This window comes from Eleginops maclovinus, chromosome 15, assembly GCF_036324505.1.
Source record: "Eleginops maclovinus isolate JMC-PN-2008 ecotype Puerto Natales chromosome 15, JC_Emac_rtc_rv5, whole genome shotgun sequence".
NCBI lineage: Eukaryota > Metazoa > Chordata > Actinopteri > Perciformes > Eleginopidae > Eleginops > Eleginops maclovinus.
The window spans coordinates 19,101,084-19,121,492 of record NC_086363.1 but is presented as its reverse complement, the minus strand read 5'-3'; the positions used below and the strand labels follow the sequence as shown (position 1 = coordinate 19,121,492).

At 41.9% G+C, this 20,409-nt stretch overlaps 1 protein-coding gene across 1 annotated transcript; it reads right to left on the bottom strand.

Annotated features, from left to right (window-relative positions):
- Positions 1-1,130: 1,130 nt before the first annotated feature.
- On the bottom strand, positions 1,131-20,154 carry znf292b (zinc finger protein 292b). Its single transcript, XM_063901959.1, is given in 9 exon segments — positions 1,131-3,631; positions 3,634-8,124; positions 12,981-13,122; positions 13,527-13,663; positions 14,247-14,449; positions 15,861-15,996; positions 16,247-16,325; positions 16,508-16,662; positions 19,982-20,154. Coding segments are annotated over 9 exon segments (7,602 nt in total). The 5' UTR covers positions 20,147-20,154; the 3' UTR covers positions 1,131-1,537.
- Positions 20,155-20,409: the final 255 nt, after the last annotated feature.

Sequence of the window (20,409 nt, the reverse complement as noted above, 5' to 3'; positions counted from 1 at the left end):
GAGAAGGTCATGTGGTCTGATGAGACAAAAATAGAGCTTTTTGGTTTAAACTCCACTCGCCGTGTTTGGAGGAAGAAGAAGGATGAGTACAACCCCAAGAACACCATCCCAACCGTGAAGCATGGAGGTGGACACATCATTCTTTGGGGATGCTTTTCTGCAAAGGGGACAGGACGACTGCAGCGTATTGAGGGGAGGATGGATGGGGCCATGTATCGCGAGACCTTGGATCTGGAGAAGATCTGTATGGAGGAGTGGGCCAAAATCCCTGCTGCAGTGTGTGCAAACCTGGTCGAGAACTACAGGAAACGTCTGCTCTCTGTAATTGCAAACAAAGGTTTCTGTACCAAATATCAAGTTCTGTTTTTCTGATGTATCAAATACTTATGTCATGCAATAAAATGCAGATTAATTACTTAAAAATCATACAATGTGATTTTCTGGATTTTAGTTTTAGGTTCCGTCTCTCACAGTTGAAGAGTACCTATGATAAAAATGACAGACTTCTACATGCTTTGTAAGTGGGAAAAACCTGCAAAATCGGCAGTGTATTAAATACTTGCTCTCCCCACTGTATGTGTGCGGTTTCTGAATTGTTACATTTTTTATCATACTTTTCAAATTCTATACTTTTAAACATGTGCGATATTAAATCATTCAAATATACTCCTTTAACTTAATATGCTCTTTTCTTTTTTCCGACTAAACAGTGAATTCACAACTCAATAGCTTCTCCGCTCCGAGTTGCGGTTTCGGGATTTCAGCCGAGAGTAGGCCTACGGACAAAAGTCTGACGCGACCACAAGAGGAGCGTTACAGCACTTAGCTTAAAGGGATTATTCCACATTTTGGGATTACATGATTGTTTTTGAGTAGAGTGATTTAAAACATTTTAGATTTTTTTGAGAGACAAATGTGTTGATAAATGGGATTTTAGAGTTAGGATTTTCACCCTTTGCTAAGCAAAACAAGCTAATACAAATGACTGCTTTACACTGACGGAGAACTTTAAAATACTGATGAGAAAAGAGATCCAATATAACCATTTGTAATCCTAACTTAAATGAATCCCTGAAGCTGCAGTGTTTCAAACAAAATGGCAAATGAGTAAAAAAACAAAACAGTCAAACTGGTTGTAGAAAAGTGTTCATTTAATAACAGGACTGCTGGTGGCAGTGGGTGATATCAGACTATTAACCAACACACAACAACATCTCCAAATCACAAACTACACACAACAATACAATCCGTTCCAGAGTCTATTTTTCTGAAGTCCCACAGGGATCATTAAGACAGCAAATGTCGTCTGAGTTTCAGGTAACTTCTTGACATAGTAGTCCATAAATAAAAACATGCTATATTTTTTTTCCATAAAAAAAGAGACATTTTACAGATAATACAGTATCATTGAAAAAAACATTTGTTATTTGATTTGTAGAAAATATCTAATATGTCGGGCAGCAGTCTGCAGCAGATTGACTCATCCTACTCCTGAGATTCTGCTTTACAAAACCCACAAAAAAAAACAGCTATTTTCTCACAATACCACTGTGGGCCGCATGTCTTGCAGCTGTTTCAACATAAGGTCAGAGACCCCTGAAAAGGCCCCGTCTATTACAATTCTGACCTTACTAAGTGATTTCAAAGTCTGCCGGTTGCTAAACCTGACGCAGGTGCTGGAGGTATTTCTGCACGACTCTGAACCGTCCACCTTCCTCAACAAGGGATGATTGCTTTTTTTTGACTGTTCCAGGAATTTTAGGAAAGACATTTCAAAGCCCATCGGTTTGAAAGAGGCCAGGGGAGCAGTCTCGTCATGCATCACTGCGGGGCAAGAGGAGTCTGACTCATCGTCTCTGCTGTAAAGTACCTCAGTCTTGGTGGTGCGGGGGATTTTCTTGCGTTTCACCGCCTTGCCCTCCAGTTTACGTGGGCGACCTCGTTTGCGTTTGAGCATCACAGAGCCATCAGAACTTTCCTCGGTTGATAATTTTGTGTCGAACAATGCAACAGGGGAGTCTGCGATGGTCCTTTTGCGTAGTACAGGCTTTGAACTTCCATATTCCCCTACGCCCAGGCCAGTGTCTGATGTCCCCTCGATGTCCGACAGGTCGGAGGTGTTGTCTGATTTGGAATCGTCACTCCTGATGGAGTGGCACTTCTGCCTGGGAAACTTTTTGCAGAATATGAAGTGACTCCTTTGCTGTTCAAGATACTTTTCTGACAGTCCGTGTCCCATGTAATGTTTTAGTATGCTCCGTTCTGATTTCATGACTGAATCACAGCCTTTAATCATACAGGGGTATTGTAGGGGAAATCTCTTGGTGCACATTGAAGATGCTTCCACTTTCGATTTCAAGGAGGGGTTTCCATATTTAGTCCAGTGATTACTTTTTGCCTTGTCCCTCTTGGACTCACCCCCCCTCTGGAGGATCTTTTTATTGCTCTCAATGTTTTCCTTCCCATTACTGGTCTTTGTAATTTCGTAATGTAGTCTCGGAGTCTTAGAGTTCCGTTTCATCCCGTCTTCCTTTATCTGTTGATTCTTGAGGTTATCCTGGTACAGGTCATTATGCTTTTTCATGACATGTCTGAGCAGGTTTGACTTTGTGGCATATGAGCGGTCACAGCCTTCAACTTCACATTTGAATGAGACATTAGGATCAGGTTTGGCCAACTTCATATCTTTATGCTGTTCTTTGACGTGTGCGATATACTTCCAGAAAGCGGTGAATGTTGCTGTGCATTCTGGTTGGCTACAAGTGAACTTGCCGAGCTTGATATTGGACAAGATGTTGCCAACCTTGTCGAGGCTGAACTCATGCAGCTGAAGATAATGCTGCAAAAGGTGGGGCACTTCTTGGAAAACTCTGGAGCAGTCTTTAACTTGACATCTGAATTCAGACATGTGTGAGATCTCTTCCTCTTGCTCCTCCTCTTCCTCCTCCTCATCATCAAGATCCATTAAATCCTGCAGTTCCTCACTCTGGTCCTGCTCTTTATTCACCTCCAATGCTGACAGAGCAGACTGGTGAACAGCCCTGTAGTGGAGGATCAGATTGTGCTGGATGGTGAAGGCTGCCACACAACCTTGATGAACGCAGCAATATGGTCTGTACGGACTCATGGCATCCCCCGATTTGGGCTTTTTCTTTTTTGTCTTCTTGGTTCTGTATATAGTTGGCTTGACGATTGACGGCCTGTTGACAGCAGACAGTTTGTCGAGCGATGGAGGCCCATTAGCTAGCGGCGTGGCAGATAATGCCTGAGTGAGAAGAGGTGATACTTTGGGCAAACGGGGTTGAACTTGTGGGTGTTGAGTGGGCATCTTGGGCAAGTTTCTTTGCGGATCATTTGGCAGCTGTGGTGCTGCTGTCCCAGCTTGCAATGACTGGAAGGCTGATGTTTGAGTGTCTGCTGGTGGGGTCGTTGCTTGATTGTGGATGGGAGCAGTTTGCAGGGGTTGGATGACTGTGGAGCGGTTGTCATCTTGATATTTAAAATTAGTTACATTAATGTTAGTAAGTGATACAAATGCCTTTAATGGGGTGTTGAGTTTCACAGAATCTTTAAGTGAATACAGAGGTGGTCTTTTCTCCACTGATGGATGAGGAGGCATTGTGGTGTGAGCTGCTGATGAGGAGGCATTGTGGTTTGAGCTGCTGGAGAAACATGTGTTTGAACAGTGGCAGATGTGGCAGATTTGGTCTCTCTGCGCAACATATCTAGATCTGCGATTTCTTTAAGAGTTAACTTGTGAACCGACTGGAAGTGAGCGCGGAGGTTTGAGTTACGAGTGAATCTCTTTGGACAACAATGGCACTTGAAAGGAGCATATTGGCCGTACCTCTTTTTAACCACATTCACCATATCCAGTGTGTAGTTGTGAGATTTGGAGAGGTGTCTCCACAGCGCGTCACCTGACATTGAGCTAAATGTGCAGGGCTTATTCTCACAAGCAAAAGGCTTGACGAAGACCGTTGAGGATCCTGTGTTGACTTTAATATTGCTACATTGTTTCACTGGCGCCAACACCTGATTAGATTTATCTCTGATCAAGTCGAGCTTTTCAAATGCACCCTGAATTTCTGTCATCTGCTGGTACTGGTTCGCAGATAACGGTGTTGGGTCAAGATCTGCATAATTAGCAACGCCGCTTGTGGGGTTTAGTACCTCCTGCTGAGGTGTGGAGGACTCTCTGAAACCACTAAAGCTCTGTGTGTTCAGTAGTTGTTTGATTTCATCAGTGGTTCCTGGGATGATTGTACAGTTCTCTAGCATGATTTCTCCTAGACTAGCCGAGTCACTATTTGCATCGCAAAACATTGGATTAAGTCCATAATTATCAGAAGGATTGCACATTGGGCCAAAAGTCATGGGACTCTTTGAGTTAGCATTAGTGTCAGTGTTGATTGAATGGCCTATGGTGTTTCTGCGTTGAAAGTCGCCAGCTAAAATCTGCTCCCGCAGTCTCTTTTTAATATCTTGATCAGTTGTCTTACTTTGCGTCTCAGCCTGCCTGCTGCTTGTGGATGGACTGAGCGGACTATCAGGTAACAGCGTTTTCATCACTGAGTTAGGATCTGGTGTATGAACAGGTTTGTCAGCATTTTCTGTGAGAATTTGAGAGAGGAATGGGTCTGGGAATTCACTTCCAGCAAATGCATCAGGATAATGGGTTGCATTAAACAAGTTGTCCTCTTGCTTCATCTGGATATTCTCTGTGTGCTGTATGACTGAGCTCCCTGGCAAGCGTTCACCCGCTGGAAAGGACACACAAGAGTTTTGAAACAATGACTGGGAAGCAGGAGTGCTCACAAACAGATCTGTCATATTGGATTCAGCTTTGATTTGCTTAAGAATGTCATCATTTGACACACCATTCTCATATTCAGAAAATGTACTTTTTGAATGTGTAGAGGCGGGGTAGACCTTTTCAGCTGTTGGAACATGTGCTGCTGACTGCGCAGGCGTCTCTTGATAGACAGCAGCGGGACTGGACGATGACTGTGGCTGATTGAGAAAGTCAAGAAATGATGATGGCAGGTCTGTGTTCAGCGCTGACTCGTCATATGGTTTGCAGATTGTACGCTTGGACAAATGGCCTCCGAGAGATTTTGGACTATTGAATTCTCTAAAACACCTGCAACAAACAAATTTGCCATCTCTGAGAATAGCTGGCCATTTGGTCCTTCTGCTCCTTCTGGCTCGCTTTGGATTTTCAGGATTGTTTTCAGAGATGACGATGTCATTTTGAGGTTGGTTGTTACTGTGGATTTGGCTTGCATTGTCTAAAGAGGGAAATTGAGACTGCAGATAGTTCTGCATTGATTTAGTTTGTTCTGGTGTCCTGGAACCAGAGATGTGTGAAGCATGTGGCAAAATAAGGTCCTCTGCTTGTTTAGAGACATTTTTCACGTTTTCCATAAGTTGAGACGGCATTAACTGTGCAGCTCTGTTTATGGGGGAGCCAATTATGGAGCAGGATGGGACACTAAAAGACAGAGCAGCACTGGTAGAATTGACTTGTGACATCACTTGTGTGTTAGAGGGATAGACTTGGGAGGAGCCGAAGTTTGGAATTTTAGTTCCAGGGACTAAGTTCCAATTTTGATTAACTGCAACCTGGGCCTGTGCACTTATTGGATTTGTATCACTTCTTAGCTGAGAGACAACAATAGGATTTAAAACATTTTCCATTAGGAGTGAAGCATTCTGGTATTGAGCAGGTGAGGAATGGGAGTGTAAAGTAGTGCAGTTTAAGCGAGCACCCAGATTAATACAAGAAGGTGACCGGATAACGTTCTGCCTGTGAACCCCAAAAACAGGTCCTCCGTTGCCCTGCTGGTTCTGAACTGGCACAAATGAACTGAGATGTCCAACAGATGATGTGCTGGGTGCCGCAGTGTAGGTTATCTTGATTTTAGTTCGATTTTTCTTCCAATTCTCATAGAACTCCGTGTGAACTGCTTTCATGTGCTTGGCAACACTTTTTGGGGAGCTGTAGTGCCTTGTACATGTTTCAAATGCACAGTGAAAGCGCTCTCTCTGTCCTGGAAGGGGCCCTGTGCTAGTGGAGGAAGTCACAGAGCTCTCTGATCTGTTCCCAGGTAGTGGCTGAGGGGCTAGTGTTGAAGGAAGTGGTTGGGACATGGCTGGCTGTATGGGTTTTTCAGCCAGCGCTAATGTTAACAGGTTGCTACTACAGATTGTCCCTTGCTGTACGTGCAATGTTAAGTTGCCGCCAGTTTGGAAAGCTGAATTTACAGGACTGGGATACACTTGTGGCCGTGGCTGTAGCGGGGCTTGCGAGAATACATTAGCTTTAAATGGAGGTACTGGCTGATGCTGCTGGGGTGGTCTCATACTGTCAAAAGAATGGCCACTCGAACCATGTCTTTGTCCTTTAGGATCAGACAATTGGGAACTCAAAGGCTGAATCACAGAATTATTCAAACTCGGTGTGTAACTAGTGGAGGAAACTGGCACATATGTGGGTTCGTGTTTTACAGTGTTTAGTCCTAAGGTTTGCGCAGGAACTTCTGACGATTTTAAACTCTCAATAGCAACTGGCAGCCTTTCATTATTGGAATCAACTGCACTCTCTGTGTTCCAGTCTTCTTGGGAATTCTCTTGCTTCACGGGAGAGCTATTGGAAAGCATTTGCTCAACGAGCGAAGGGCCAGTCTCCGTACTCGGTGAGATCCGTTCAGGAGACGTACTTTCCTCTTTGTGAGTGGCATGGGCCCCGTGGTGCAGGTCCAGCTGTTGTCGCGAGTGGAACACCTTTCCACAATCCGCAAATTTACACGTGAATGTTTTATAATGCTGCGCCTCGTGGTCGTAGAGTTTAAAGGCCTCGTTGAATATCTTTCCACACTCTGGAAACATGCATCGGGCCTTAAAAACAGAATGGATTTTCCTGTGTACAAAGAGTTCAGTGTTGGACAGAAAACTTGCCCTGCAGTTCAACTGAATACAGATGTAAGGCTTCACACCGCAGTGGACTTGTAGATGGTCATTAAGATGCGTGACATTAACAAAGTGGCGGCGGCAGTACTGGCAAACAACCTTTTTGCTCTGCATTTCGAGGAAAATCATAGCTTCCTCATTGTCCCCGTGAGCTCTGACGTGTGCTATGAGATTTTTGAAAAATTTGAAGCTGCGTTTACATTTTCCAACAGGGCATACATTTTCATCGCCCTCTATGGAAGGCCTAGACACTCTGACATTAGCGTTCAAACTCACGTTTTTCCTCAAGGAACCACCATTCAGTTTGAGTTCTGGCTTGGCCTGTAATGCTGCAATAACAGGGGCAGCCGTTTTAGGGTCAGCCAGTTGCTTGGTTGTTTTCATGGCCGTCAGCCTTTCCTTGCACGACTGTTTCACGTGGGATGTTACGTGGGGAAGCAATGTGTCTTTTGAGGTAAAAGTTTGAGCACATATTGGGCAGCTGTATACTCCACCGCTAACATGAGTTTGTGCATGGCGTACGATCCTGTGGCCGAGGAACTCTTTGTCACATAGCACACAGTACTGCATATACGCCTGCCAGTTTCTGAACCTGGCAGATATGAAGCCTTCTTCTCTCAGTTTCTTCATCTCTCGTTTTTTTTGTTTCTTGTCTTTCACATCCTTCAGTTCATAGGTACCACTGACTAAGTGGTCGGGGATATTCGTAAAACCCTGACTGAAATCGTCCTCTTCTTCAGGGTCCTCTGTATCATTTAACAAGTCTATGGATGATACTATTGAAGCTTCTTCCCCCATGAGTGCAAGACAATGCCGCTTGAGTGTTTTCCAGTCCCAGAACTCCGGGTCAAAAGGCCACTGGGTTTTGAAAACTAGCAGGAGCTCGCAGCGTAGTGAGTTTGGAACGGGCCTTTTCTCTTCCTCTACCTTTTGATCTGGTTCATTGTAAAGAGTCTCCACGGCATAGTATGAATCCACTGTCGGCTCCAGGAGGAACTCTGTCAGCTGGCAGGCTCGCTTCACTTCCAGGTCAGCGGGAAGCAAGCAGGAAATAGTTTTACACACAGTGGCCTTGGTGTTTCCGTCATCAGATTCCATTCGCAGAGCCCTTATGCACATCTCGATGCACACTGGAAGTCCAACGCTGTCAAACTACAAAAAAAAAAGAAGAGGAAGAGTGATTATTTAATGCTGGACAACATGTGGACCACTGTCAATTAAGATGATTCATTTCAAAACGAGAAACACTTTAAACTAAATCATTCAGGGTTAACCTGTATGGCAACATTTCAACATTAATAATAAACAAATACTTTCTGAATCAGAGTGATTATTAATTTTCAATGCAGTGAACATAGCAAATCTGCACATTTGACTTTTGAGTACATGTAAGGAGTACTCAGCGCAGAATATTGTACTGTAGTCTGTGCTATCCAAGCCTCACCCATAGGCTCAGAACCAAATGCCAGTATCAAAAACGTAATAATAATCAAATGTTATTTATTTATTTAAGCGTATACTTTTTTGAGTAAACAGAATTCAAAGTGCTACAGAGTAAAATGGTTGAAACAAAAAATAAAATATCTATATACAGTGGTATGCAAAAGTTTGGGCACCCCTCTGAGATTTCATGACAATTTGCTTTTCCTTTATAATAGAAGATCACAGCAACAACATTTGTTTTCCTACAAAGATGTAGACGTTTTAGTGTTTTCCAGACCAAAATTCTTAGGGTAGCATTACATAGTTTTATTATAATAAAATAAAATGCAAAAAATGGGATGTGCAAAAGTTTGGGCACCCTTATAAATAGCATTCATTTCAACACCTGTACGGATTTATAGCTGACAGGTTGCTGCACAAAATTGCTTTGATTAGCTCATTAGACCTTCAATTACAAAGACAGGTGGAACCAATCATGAAAAAGGCTATTTAACATACAGTGGGGCAAAAAAGTATTTAGTCAGCCACCAATTGTGCAAGTTCTCCCATTTAAAAAGATGAGAGAGGCCTGTAATTTTTATCATAGGTACACTTCAACTATGAGAGACAGAATGGGGGAAACAATCCAGAAAATCACATTGTCTGATTTTTAATGAATTAATTGGTAAATTCCTCGGTAAAATAAGTATTTGGTCACCTACAAACAAGCAAGATTTCTGGCTCTCACACACCTGTAACTTCTTCTTTAAGAGGCTCCTCTGTCCTCCACTCATTACCTGTATTAATGGCACCTTTTTGAACTCGTTATCAGTATAAAAGACACCTGTCCACAACCTCAAACAGTCATACTCCAAACTCCACTATGGCCAAGACCAAAGAGCTGTCAAAGGAGACCAGAGACAAAATTGTAGACCTGCACCAGGCTGGGAAAACTGAATCTGCAATAGGTAAGCAGCTTGGTGTGAAGAAATCAACTGTGGGAGCAATTATTAGAAAATGGAAGACATACAAGACCACTGCTAATCTCCCTCGATCTGGGGCTCCACGCAAGATCTCACCCCATCCATCCATCCATCCATCTTCTCCCGCTTTTCCGTCAGGGTCGCGGAGGTAACAGCTCCAGCAGAGAGCCCCAATGACTGGCTCCACCTCCCGCACAAGCTCCGGCTCCTTCCCCCCCAGAGAGGTGACATTCCACGTCCCCAAAGCCAACTTCTGTCGCCTGAGTCTGGTCCGTCGAGACCCTCTGCTTTCACTGCCACCCTTCTGGCAGCGCACCCGACCCCATCGTTGTTTCCCGTAGGTGGTGGGCCCGCGGGACGGAGAAGCGGAGGTGTTGCCCACGTTGCTTTTTCGGGCTGTGCCCGGCCGGGCTCCGTGGCAAGCCCGGCCACCAGACGCTCGCTGACGAGTCCTCCTTCTGGGCCTGGCTCCAGAAGGGGACCCCGGGCTTCCTCCGGGCCGGGTATCCTCGCTTCCAATTATGTTCATTCATGAGGTCTTTTTGAAGTCTTTTTGAACCAATCTTAGTCTGGCCCCTTACCTGAGACCAATTTGCCATGGGAGACCCTACCAGGAACACAAGGTTCCAGACAACACAGCCCCCAGGTTCATCGGGGCACACAAACCTCTCCACCACGATAAGGTGCTGGTTCTCGGAAAAGATCTCACCCCGTGGGGTCAAAATGATCACAAGAACGGTGAGCAAAAATCCCAGAACCACACGGGGGGACCTAGTGAATGACCTGCAGAGAGCTGGGACCAAAGTAACAGAGGCTACCATCAGTAACACACTACGCCGCCAGGGACTTAAATCCTGCCGTTCCAGACGTGTCCCCCTGCTTAAGCCAGTACATATCCAGGCCCGTCTGAAGTTCGCTAGAGGGCATTTGGATGATCCAGAAGAGGATTGGGAGAATGTCATATGGTCAGATGAAACCAAAATAGAACTTTTTGGTAAAAACTCAACTTGTCGTGTTTGGAGGAGAAAGAATGCAGAGTTGCATCCAAAGAACACCATACCTACTGTGAAGCATGGGGGTGGAAACATCAGGCTTTGGGGCTGTTTTTCTGCAAAGGGACCAGGACGACTGATCCGTGTAAAGGAAAGAATGAATGGGGCCATGTATCGTGAGATTTTGAGTGAAAACCTCCTTCCATCAGCAAGGGCACTGAAGATGAAGCGTGGCTGGGTCTTTCAGCATGACAATGATCCCAAACACACCGCCAGGGCAACGAAGGAGTGGCTTCGTAAGAAGCATTTCAAGGTCCTGGAGTGGCCTAGCCAGTCTCCAGATCTCAACCCCATAGAAAATCTTTGGAGGGAGTTGAAAGTCCGTGTTTCCCAGCGACAGCCCCAAAACATCACTGCTTTAGAGGAGATCTGCATGGAAGAATGGGCCAAAATACCAGCAACAGTGTGTGAAAACCTTGTGAAGACTTACAGAAAACGTTTGACCTCTGTCATTGCCAACAAAGGGTATACAACAAAGTATTGAGATGAACTTTTGTTATTGACCAAATACTTATTTTCCTCAACAATTTGAAAATTAATTCTTTAAAAATCCTACAATGTGATTTCCTGGATTTTCTTTTCTCATTCTGTCTCTCATAGTTGAGGTATACCTATGATAAAAATTACAGGCCTCTCTCATCTTTTTAAATGGGAGAACTTGCACAATTGGTGGCTGACTAAATACTTTTTTGCCCCACTGTAGGTAATAGCTGGCTGTGCCTGGCCTAGGTTCTTTCTTAGGGAGTGGCAAGATGGGGACCTCAAAACAACTCTCCACTGACCTGAAAGCTAAGATAATCCAACATTATAAATTAGGAGAAGGGTACAAAAAATTATCTGACAGGTTTAAACTGTCTGTCTCCACAGTCAGAAACGTAGTTGTGAAATGGAAGGCCACAGGAACAGTCCGTGTGAAGGAAAGATGTGGTAGGCCGACAAAAATAGGGGAAAGGCACAGGCGAAGGATGGTGAAAATGGTCACAGAGAAGCCACAGACCACCTCCAGAGAACTACAACAACATCTGGCTGCTGATGGTGTAGTTGTTCACCGTTCCACAATCCAGCGTACTTTGCACCAGGAAGAGCTCATTGGAAGGGTGATGTGCAAAAAGCCTTTCCTGAGTGTTAATCACAAGAAGAGTCGCATGAGGTATGCAAAAGCACATCTGGACAAGCCAGAAGCATTTTGGAACAAAATACTGTGGTCAGATGAGACCAAGATTGAGTTATTTGGTCATAACATGAACAGGTATGCATGGCGAAAAAAACACACTGCATTCAATGAAAAGAACTTGTTGCCCACTGTAAAATTTGGTGGAGGATCTATCATGTTATGGGGCTGTGTGGCTAGCACAGGTACTGGAAAACTTGTTAAAGTTGAGGGCCACATGAATTCCTTACAGTACCAGGAGATTCTTGACAAGAATGTTCTAGAGTCAGTCACAAAGTTGAAGCTACGCCGGGGTTGGATTTTTCAGCAGGACAATGATCCTAAGCACCGATCAAAATCCACCAAGGAATTCATGCAGAAGCACAGGTACAATGTTCTGGAATGGCCATCCCAGTCCCCAGACCTTAACATCATTGAAAATGTATGGATTTATTTGAAGAAGGCTGTCCATGCACGGAGGCCAAGAAACCTGACTGAACTGGAGACGTTTTGTGTGGAAGAATGGGCCAAAATACCACCTGCCAGGCTTAAGGGACTTGTCTGTGGCTACAGGAGGCGTCTACAGGCCGTTATTGCAGCAAAAGGAGGCAATACTAAATATTAATGGAATTATTTCTTAGGGGTGCCCAAATTTATGCACATGCCTATTTTTGTTTGAATGCACATAAACATGTTTCTGTTTGACCAATAAAAGTTATTTCACTACTGAGATGTTTCTGTTACCATAAGGTATAACATATGTTAAAATGAAGTTGCTGCTTCAAAAGCTCAGCAAGTGACAAACTGATGCAGTGGTTTTCCTAAGGGGTGCCCAAACTTTTGCATACCACTGTATACAGCTCTGGAAAAAATTAAGAGACCACTCCAACTTTTTCTTAAATCTTTATCTCTACGTGTATGGAAGCCATTCCAGTGTCTGCTGAATTCCAGCTGAGAGAAATGTTGTCAGTAGTTTACCAAACACAATAAAAACAACTCAAAGACATACCAATAAATAATAAAAAACAGAGAAACTGATAATGCTGTACTAAGTAAAGCAGAATAAAAACAGTCATAAACTTTATATTTGCCATCCCTTGAGCTTTTTTGTTGCATCGCCTAGGCCTGATGTAAGCAAACATAGTTTCAAAACAGGATGCTAACCACAGCATTTTGGAAAGGCTTAAAACTTATGGATTATACAAAGGGGACAGGGAAGTAAATTATCATGATTTTGTATTCATGCAGTTGGAATTTCTTCACATCAAACTGGTATTTTATACTAAACATGTTGCTTTAAAATGCATTGGAAAACTGTGTGGGGGAGAACAATAAAACATGAAAGTTAAAGGGTAATGCCAACCTCTCTTGTAAAACCACAACAGCTGATGACTTACTCACCTCTGATTGGATGACCTTGATGAGGAACAGGATGTGGAAAACATTTTTGGAAAGTAAGGACATCTGGCGACATCGGTCGAGGAAGGCCTGCTCCGACGGCTCCAATCTCTTCAACAGCTTGCTCCAAAACAGAGTGAGCTCCCTGGTTTGAAAGAATCCGTTTCAAAATGACTAATGATTGTCTGTGACCACATTTATTTACTATACAAAACACAATGCCACACTAGCTAAGGACACTCAGTATGGATTAACAACAAAATATACTAATTATGCGGCAGTTAATATTGGTCCATTTCACACTGAAATATTCCAGACAAACACTGTCAACATTTTAAACATTTATAACCTTACTCTAGTAACATTACAAAAGAGCATATTTTGTTGCAATAAAACACTGTATAAACTAAATAACAGCTTTATTTATATTGTGTATGTATGTATGTATGTATGTATGTATGTATGTATGTATGTATGTATGTATGTATGTATAAATAAAAAGCAGCCTTGTTAGACTGAAGATTGAAGTTCTGGCTTGTGTTTCCTTACCAAGCACAGTACGTGTCTCCTTGGAGAAGTTGGCGGGTCAGGAAGGCCGAGCACAGGCTGAGAGCGGCCCTCTCGTCTCCGTCTGACTCCAGGTTGCAGATCATCTCTAATGCATCGCGGCAATCCTCTTTCGATAGCTGCACGGATAAAAACAATGTATACAGTAAGAAGGGTTCACTGAAAAACTAGGTGCAATATGTCGACTTAAGGAAACACCCGCAAGATTCAGCCTCAGATATTTTTCTAAACCAATAGTAGTAAATCCGAATGTATTCAACTCATATCATATAAAATGCAAACCTCTACAACCAGAAACAGAATTCCTTTATTTGTGCGGCAATTGGGAAATGTACATTATTACAGAAGCAGAAGTATGGTGAACACAAAGTAAAGAAAGTATGACAATGTTTTAATTAGATTAGTATTAATGTGTTATTAATAACAAAAAGTAAAAAATAAAATAGCAGATAAGTACACCAGTCTATTACAAATTAAAATAAAGTGACCATGTAAAAATGAAAAAAGGGAGCTGGTGCCGTTTGCTGATTGTAAACTACTTGAGAGAAAAAATAAAGTGTGAACTGCACGAGGGTATGCTGCACAAGTGTGTATATGTGATGGGATTACATCCTTCTTACACAACGGACTGATCTTTTTCTGGTGCATTTATTTTCCTCATATACAAATGCAATCTTTACACTTAATGACAGCTGCCCTCACCTCTTCCATCAGCTTCTCTTGTTCTGAGGTAGCACAGAGGCAGACGAGGTACATCTGCTTGAAAGTTCCCTTCCCTTGGAAGGCTGAGGACTTGGAGCACGTCTGTGCCAGCAGTGCAGCCTTCTCCAGCTCAGCATCCTTCATCAGCTGCTTCACCCTCATCTCCAACAGCACCGGCCCCTCCTGCACCAGGAACTCCTCGACTGAAACACAATAGGAACACGGATAAGTGACATGTTTATTGAGATTTTTTAGTGTGACGTGGAATAGCTCGATTGATCTTGAGAAGTTGTAATATTTACTCTCAGTCAAATAAAGTTTACACACTTCTTACACATTTTCACGCTTGTTATCAGAGGTAAAATACCCAAAATAATAAAGTGTGCACAACAGGTGCACAACTTTACCCTTCACCTAATATTTCTTCTCCAAGAATTGTGTGGGACAGGGACCCTCCAGGGGGATTCGGAGGCATGCACCCTGTGAAGATACTTTTATATATTTTAAAGTTGAATGTATCAATATGGTGAACTTGAGATCAAGGTTTAGAGGTTCCATCTAGGAACCGTTGTTTTTCTTAAAATGTTGTGCTCTATGAATAATAATAAATTATATTTTCATAGCGCTTTTCTGGGACTCAAAGTTGCTTTATAAGCTGTGAGGGACTCAGAATACAACAGATCGGTGGTGTGTATCAACAAATCTCAACCAACTTTCATAATGAAGCTGTATCTATAACTGAATCTAAATTATTTAGATGTGAAAGTAAAAGTAAAAAGTAGGGTGTGTTCTTTTTATCATTCCCCCCCCCCCGTACATCCCTTTAACTTTTTTTTAAGGTGTGTGTGTGTGTGTGTGTGTGTGTGTGTGTGTGTGTGTGTTCTTGTTTGTGGATGTCTCCAACTGCCCAGTGGTTTGTGTCACTAACTCCAAAAAATCTAAATGTACCCATATGACAAAATGTAATACTCACATATCACTTTATAATCAGAATATCATGTTATGGGCCGGACTCAGGCTCAACATTATTGGATAAATAGAATAATACAATAACTAATCCCTGCTTTTCACACAGTCTAGTCTTGTAGAATGGAATAACGAAAACTTGAATGTATTATATTTTAGTAGATCAAATGCCATTATACAATCAGCTCTGGTCGAGTGGAGCTAATCGGTCCTAACTTATATCATATTCTTTTTAATTCTCAACACAAAACATGATTCTACATATTTCCTGTCTATTGGCAATGTAAGGGGACATATGAAAGATGTATTGGCTCCAAATATGACTGGAAATGAGGTATAGACCTACAACGGTTTTCAGAGGAATAGCCTGCTCCCGTTAAGGTTGTAAAGTCAATTGTCAGAGCTGCCTTTTGCACGTTTTTATTGGCTGTATCAAAATAGGCAATATAAAAAAATGCAACATGTTCATGGGGATCATTCTGGGGGCAGAGATTGTTTCAGCATGGCCGTGCCCTCTTTGCTCCAGTTCTGAACAATATGACAGCTGATCCTATTGCACTCCATTATCCGACATACTCAAAATCAAACGCACATTGAAACGCTACACTCTTTATTGTGGGGTGTCTGAAAACCAGAACATTTGCTGACCTTGTTCAGTCTGGAGGTTTTCTTTGGAGAGAATTCCTTGCAGGGTCCTGTTGGTCCAAACACCGTCATACTGGCCCAGAGCAGAGAGCAGGGACAGCTGGGAGATTCCTTTCTCCTGCAGCTTAGTGGAAGCAAACTGCACACAACAGGAACACTCTGTGACTTCCAGACACAATGCAGAAGGTGAGTCGATTTCTGAAGTCTACTCAGTCAAGGTTTTGGTAGAGTTGCAATTTAAAAGCAAGTTTATGGAAACCTAATTAGTTAAAGTCATAGGTCCTTACTTAAATGAAAATACCTTCAATGCAGTTTGTGGACATTTTAAAAGCTGAGGGGTGGATCTTTTTTAATGGGCTGCAAATCCAAAGGAGAATACTCTGCCTTACCTGCACTGAAGACTTGAATTCTTGCCATAAGACATCAGGAACATCTGTCTTCAGTGAGAGCAAAAGCTCTAATAGACTCCTGCAGGACACATGAGCAATCAACACGCACATAATAGACATTTTTGCCTGCACTTTCACCATGAGAAGCAAAACTTTGATAGAATTAACTAATGTAGCTTATGAAACAGGGTTGTATCCAGCATATTGATGATTGATCTTAGGTTATATCTTTTCTGCAGTTAATCACATCTTTATACTTACAGTGAAAGCTTCTCAACCACAAGAGGAACATTTCCACACTCCAATGAGAGGTAGGGAGAAGCTTTTGCGTAACTGTGCAGAGCGACTATGTACACTTCCACCAATGCCAAAGGCTCCTCCTCTATCCTCCAGCGGCCTGCATACTCCAGCAGCGTCTACAGAGGGGGAACAGTCAGTCAGTCACTAAATAACACTTTAACAGATCCTGTTTGCACTGAAAACATTTACCGGTTTTCAATTTAAATCCAGAATCAGAAGGAAAAAACTATTCAAAACCATGTCTTTGCAAAACCATAATCACAATATTTCAGTCAATATTAGGATGATTTATTCATTGTGACAGGGCACTCAAAAAAAGAGAGCACGGGTTTCTCTACAATGATGTTCTATATTCCTGCTAAAAGAAATGAGAGCTGCATGATATTAGAATAGAACTGGACATGTATTATTATATTGCAGTATGAAAAATACATTCTAGGTTCTGTAGGCTACATTTTGAAAAAAATAATTGCATCAAGCTTATGCACTTTGAGAGCAAAACTAAAAAAGACCAGATAAATAACTGTTTGCTTTGGTAAACAATTTATTCATTTACAAACATTGCTTGTTTAGATATTGTTGGTGATGAGACGCAAAGATCATCAATCTATCATTTTCAGTATACAAGGCTTCTAATAATGGAGCCTTAGTGGTTAGCTTATTCTTATGAGAAAATTAAAGATACACTGTTACTAAATAATCCTCCATATTACCATATTGGAAATAATTCAAATGCATGCTGACCTTGGTCAGAAAAGCTAACGCAGTCAGACTGTGTGTCTGCAGGGAAGGGAAACGGCTCCGTTTACAGAGAATGCTCCCGGCTTCAGCCGACACACTTGGGATTTTCCACCCACAGCATCTACTACTGGGCCTTTCACTGGCCTGTTAATACCTCTTAAACACTCAAGTCAAAACATAATGGGAAAAAGATCCAGTTAATGTTCATAGAGCCCATATTGAATATTGCCTTTTCATAAGAGATATTGTGAATTGAGGAAATAGATTTATTGTGACTTTTTTCCAACTAATGAAAGTATAGTGCCTTTAAAAAGGGTTATTTTTCATTCTTAAGTATTATTCATCAAATGTTGTTGTGCAATTAAATGATTTCTTCCCAAATGTACCAAAGAAAATGTATTAGATGCAACTAACTATCGTAAAAAACAAACAATACGTGATTATGGAAACATATGCTAAACAGACACGTTAAAACCCTGCTGTCCTTCACTGCGAGTTTTGGGATTTATTTAAAGAGTTCTGTTGTTTTTAAACCAGGCTCCTGTCTATGTCAGAGTCACTCCCTGTGACCCTGAAGGCTGTTTCAGATACTTCTGGCCTACCAATTGTTTCAAAGTTTTGAAATATCACCGAGGATGGTAGGGGCCCCTAAACTGTAGAACTTGCATGACAATCTCAGGCAAAGTCAGCATCCTCTTTGAAATCTCTTTCCCAGTATCATGTCCACATGCATATTTTGAGAAATTAAAAGGCATAAGTCTCACTGTGTCCAGCTTGAGATGCAGTTTGAATATTTCCATTGCATGTAAAAAGCATTTTAAAGGCTCCCAAAGACTGGAAGAGTAGTTTACCACATACGTTGCATCATAGCACTTTCCTGGTGGAGCTTGTTTGTAGTCCTGGGTATGGTTGATAGAAAACATCTCGTGATAAAGGGCGCGTTTTTGTGAAGTTACCCCCCTTGTTAAGAAGAAATGAGCTCTGGACCACTGATCGAGGAGGTGTGACTCCAATGCTCTCAGTGCTGTTTTGTTTATGATTCTGCTGTGCCAATACTCACTCATTCATCATTCTGTCTTTGGTTAAAGGTTTCAATTAAACGTTCTAGAACTGGCTGGAGATCAGACAACTGCTCTTAAAATAAACAAAATGATTTCCTGCTCTTAATTGTGAAAAAGTAAGAACTTTCTTGGCTTTTATACCCCACTGTTTCAGGAAACAGTAATGTCAGCATCTTAATGTATAAGTATATTTTGTATGTTACATTAAATAATTCAGTTTTAAATGGTTACCCTGTCAATAATATTAAAAAACACGTTTAAAATGGAATGTAACTTAATCTGACCTCTTGTTATTGATGTAACTTGCACATATTTAGGTTATTTTGTGCTGTTATTTTATATGTACTAGGTTAATCTGTGAAAGTTTGCATCACCTGGTTTGCATACTCGAGGTGAATGAGTGTTATTGTTTAATAAATATTTGGAAAATAAATGTATAGTAGATCTTAAGAAAGGTAATTATACTTTCACCTGAGAATATTTATTTACATGTAATGATAAAACTGTATCAAAGATGTATTTGTTTAAATAGGAAACCTGAACCTATACAAGCTTTGACCTCAGGTCCTGTAAATAGACACATTTGTATACAAAAAACATGTCTTTTGTTGATTAAATAATAGTTTTGTAGACTACACATTACAAATGTTCCATTCACAACAATGTTTCTCACATTGTGTGTTTCTGTCAATGGACATATTCCAGCCGTCAGTGGAGATGGTGCAGATCCGCCCTCCCAGTACTCTCATAGGAACACACAACAAGCTAAACACATCTCTGCAAGTTAATCCTGCAAATTACTAACTGGCAGTTTGCAGGGATCAAAGCAGACTGGCTTTTATTTAGGTGATATTGTTTTGGTATACAACTTTGGAGTGAAACGTCGTGCAAGTTCTGCAAAAAGCGTACGTTCTGTTAGGCACGTACACATCAAAACAATTACACCACTTTTCCTGTGAGGGTATTTTCAATTCGCTACATTTAGTGTAAGGTAGTTAAAGTAAAAGTTGTTATTACAACAAATTATTGGGCGCTGGCTTCAACAAAGGCAATAACAAAGCAAGACCAATTAAATATGCTTACCCGAGAGCTAGAGAACCAGCAACATTATGCTCTCGTGCACGCGCATGTTGCTAAACATACAGGGCTAGAAGCTAAAACACTACTGCAAGGCAGAAGTGTTTTGGCTGACAACTGGGAATAGTTAACGCTATCACCCTAAACCAAGCTTAGGAACGGGGTAGTATTGGTCTGATGGAATCAGTCTGTGACAGACCTAGATAGTTTTACACACATTTGACTGGATTTAGAGGCGATAACATTACGGCTACGGATCCTTCAGTTACCTCCTGCAGATACAGCCCTGAGCTAGCGTGTGCTAGTAGCTAATCTAGTTTAGCTTGCCATATCAGCAGACTGAATGCGTTTTATCTATTTAACCTTATAGATTGGTCAACGTTTTATAATTGCTTCCTCAACGATTAACCGAAGTGAACCCACTGCACAAGGATTTATTATGTGACCATAACAAACATATCCCTGGAATTATCCAGACGTAAACGTTACCTTTATTCTAAAATGCTAATTGCTATGTTGTTGGCTAACGTTGAGTATGTATGGGGGAATACCTTACCGTACAAAACTCTTGGCAAAATTCAGCAGAGGTTTGGGTTGAGGAATCTCCACTGTCTCTAACCAAGACTTCTTGCAGTTTTTGCAACCGTAGTCTGAGTTCCCCGATCGTTTCACTGACACAGTTCTCAGGACTATGGTCCTGTTCGGCCTCCTCGTCCGCCATCTTCACACCCAGCTCCAGCGCGTAGCACTAGAGCGTAGATACGTTTACGTGGTGACGCAATATTGACAAGCAAGGTCACATCCGGATTCGTTTAGAAAATGAAAAAAAAATGAATTGGATGTACTTCTACTACACACTGTGCATTATGTATGTCTATTGTTTTCTTTACACTGACATCACTGGTTATGTGTTGTCGTCTTCACAATTACAGAGAACAGTCATAGCAATGTCAATCTAGATCTTAGGCACCCTCTAAGATGAAC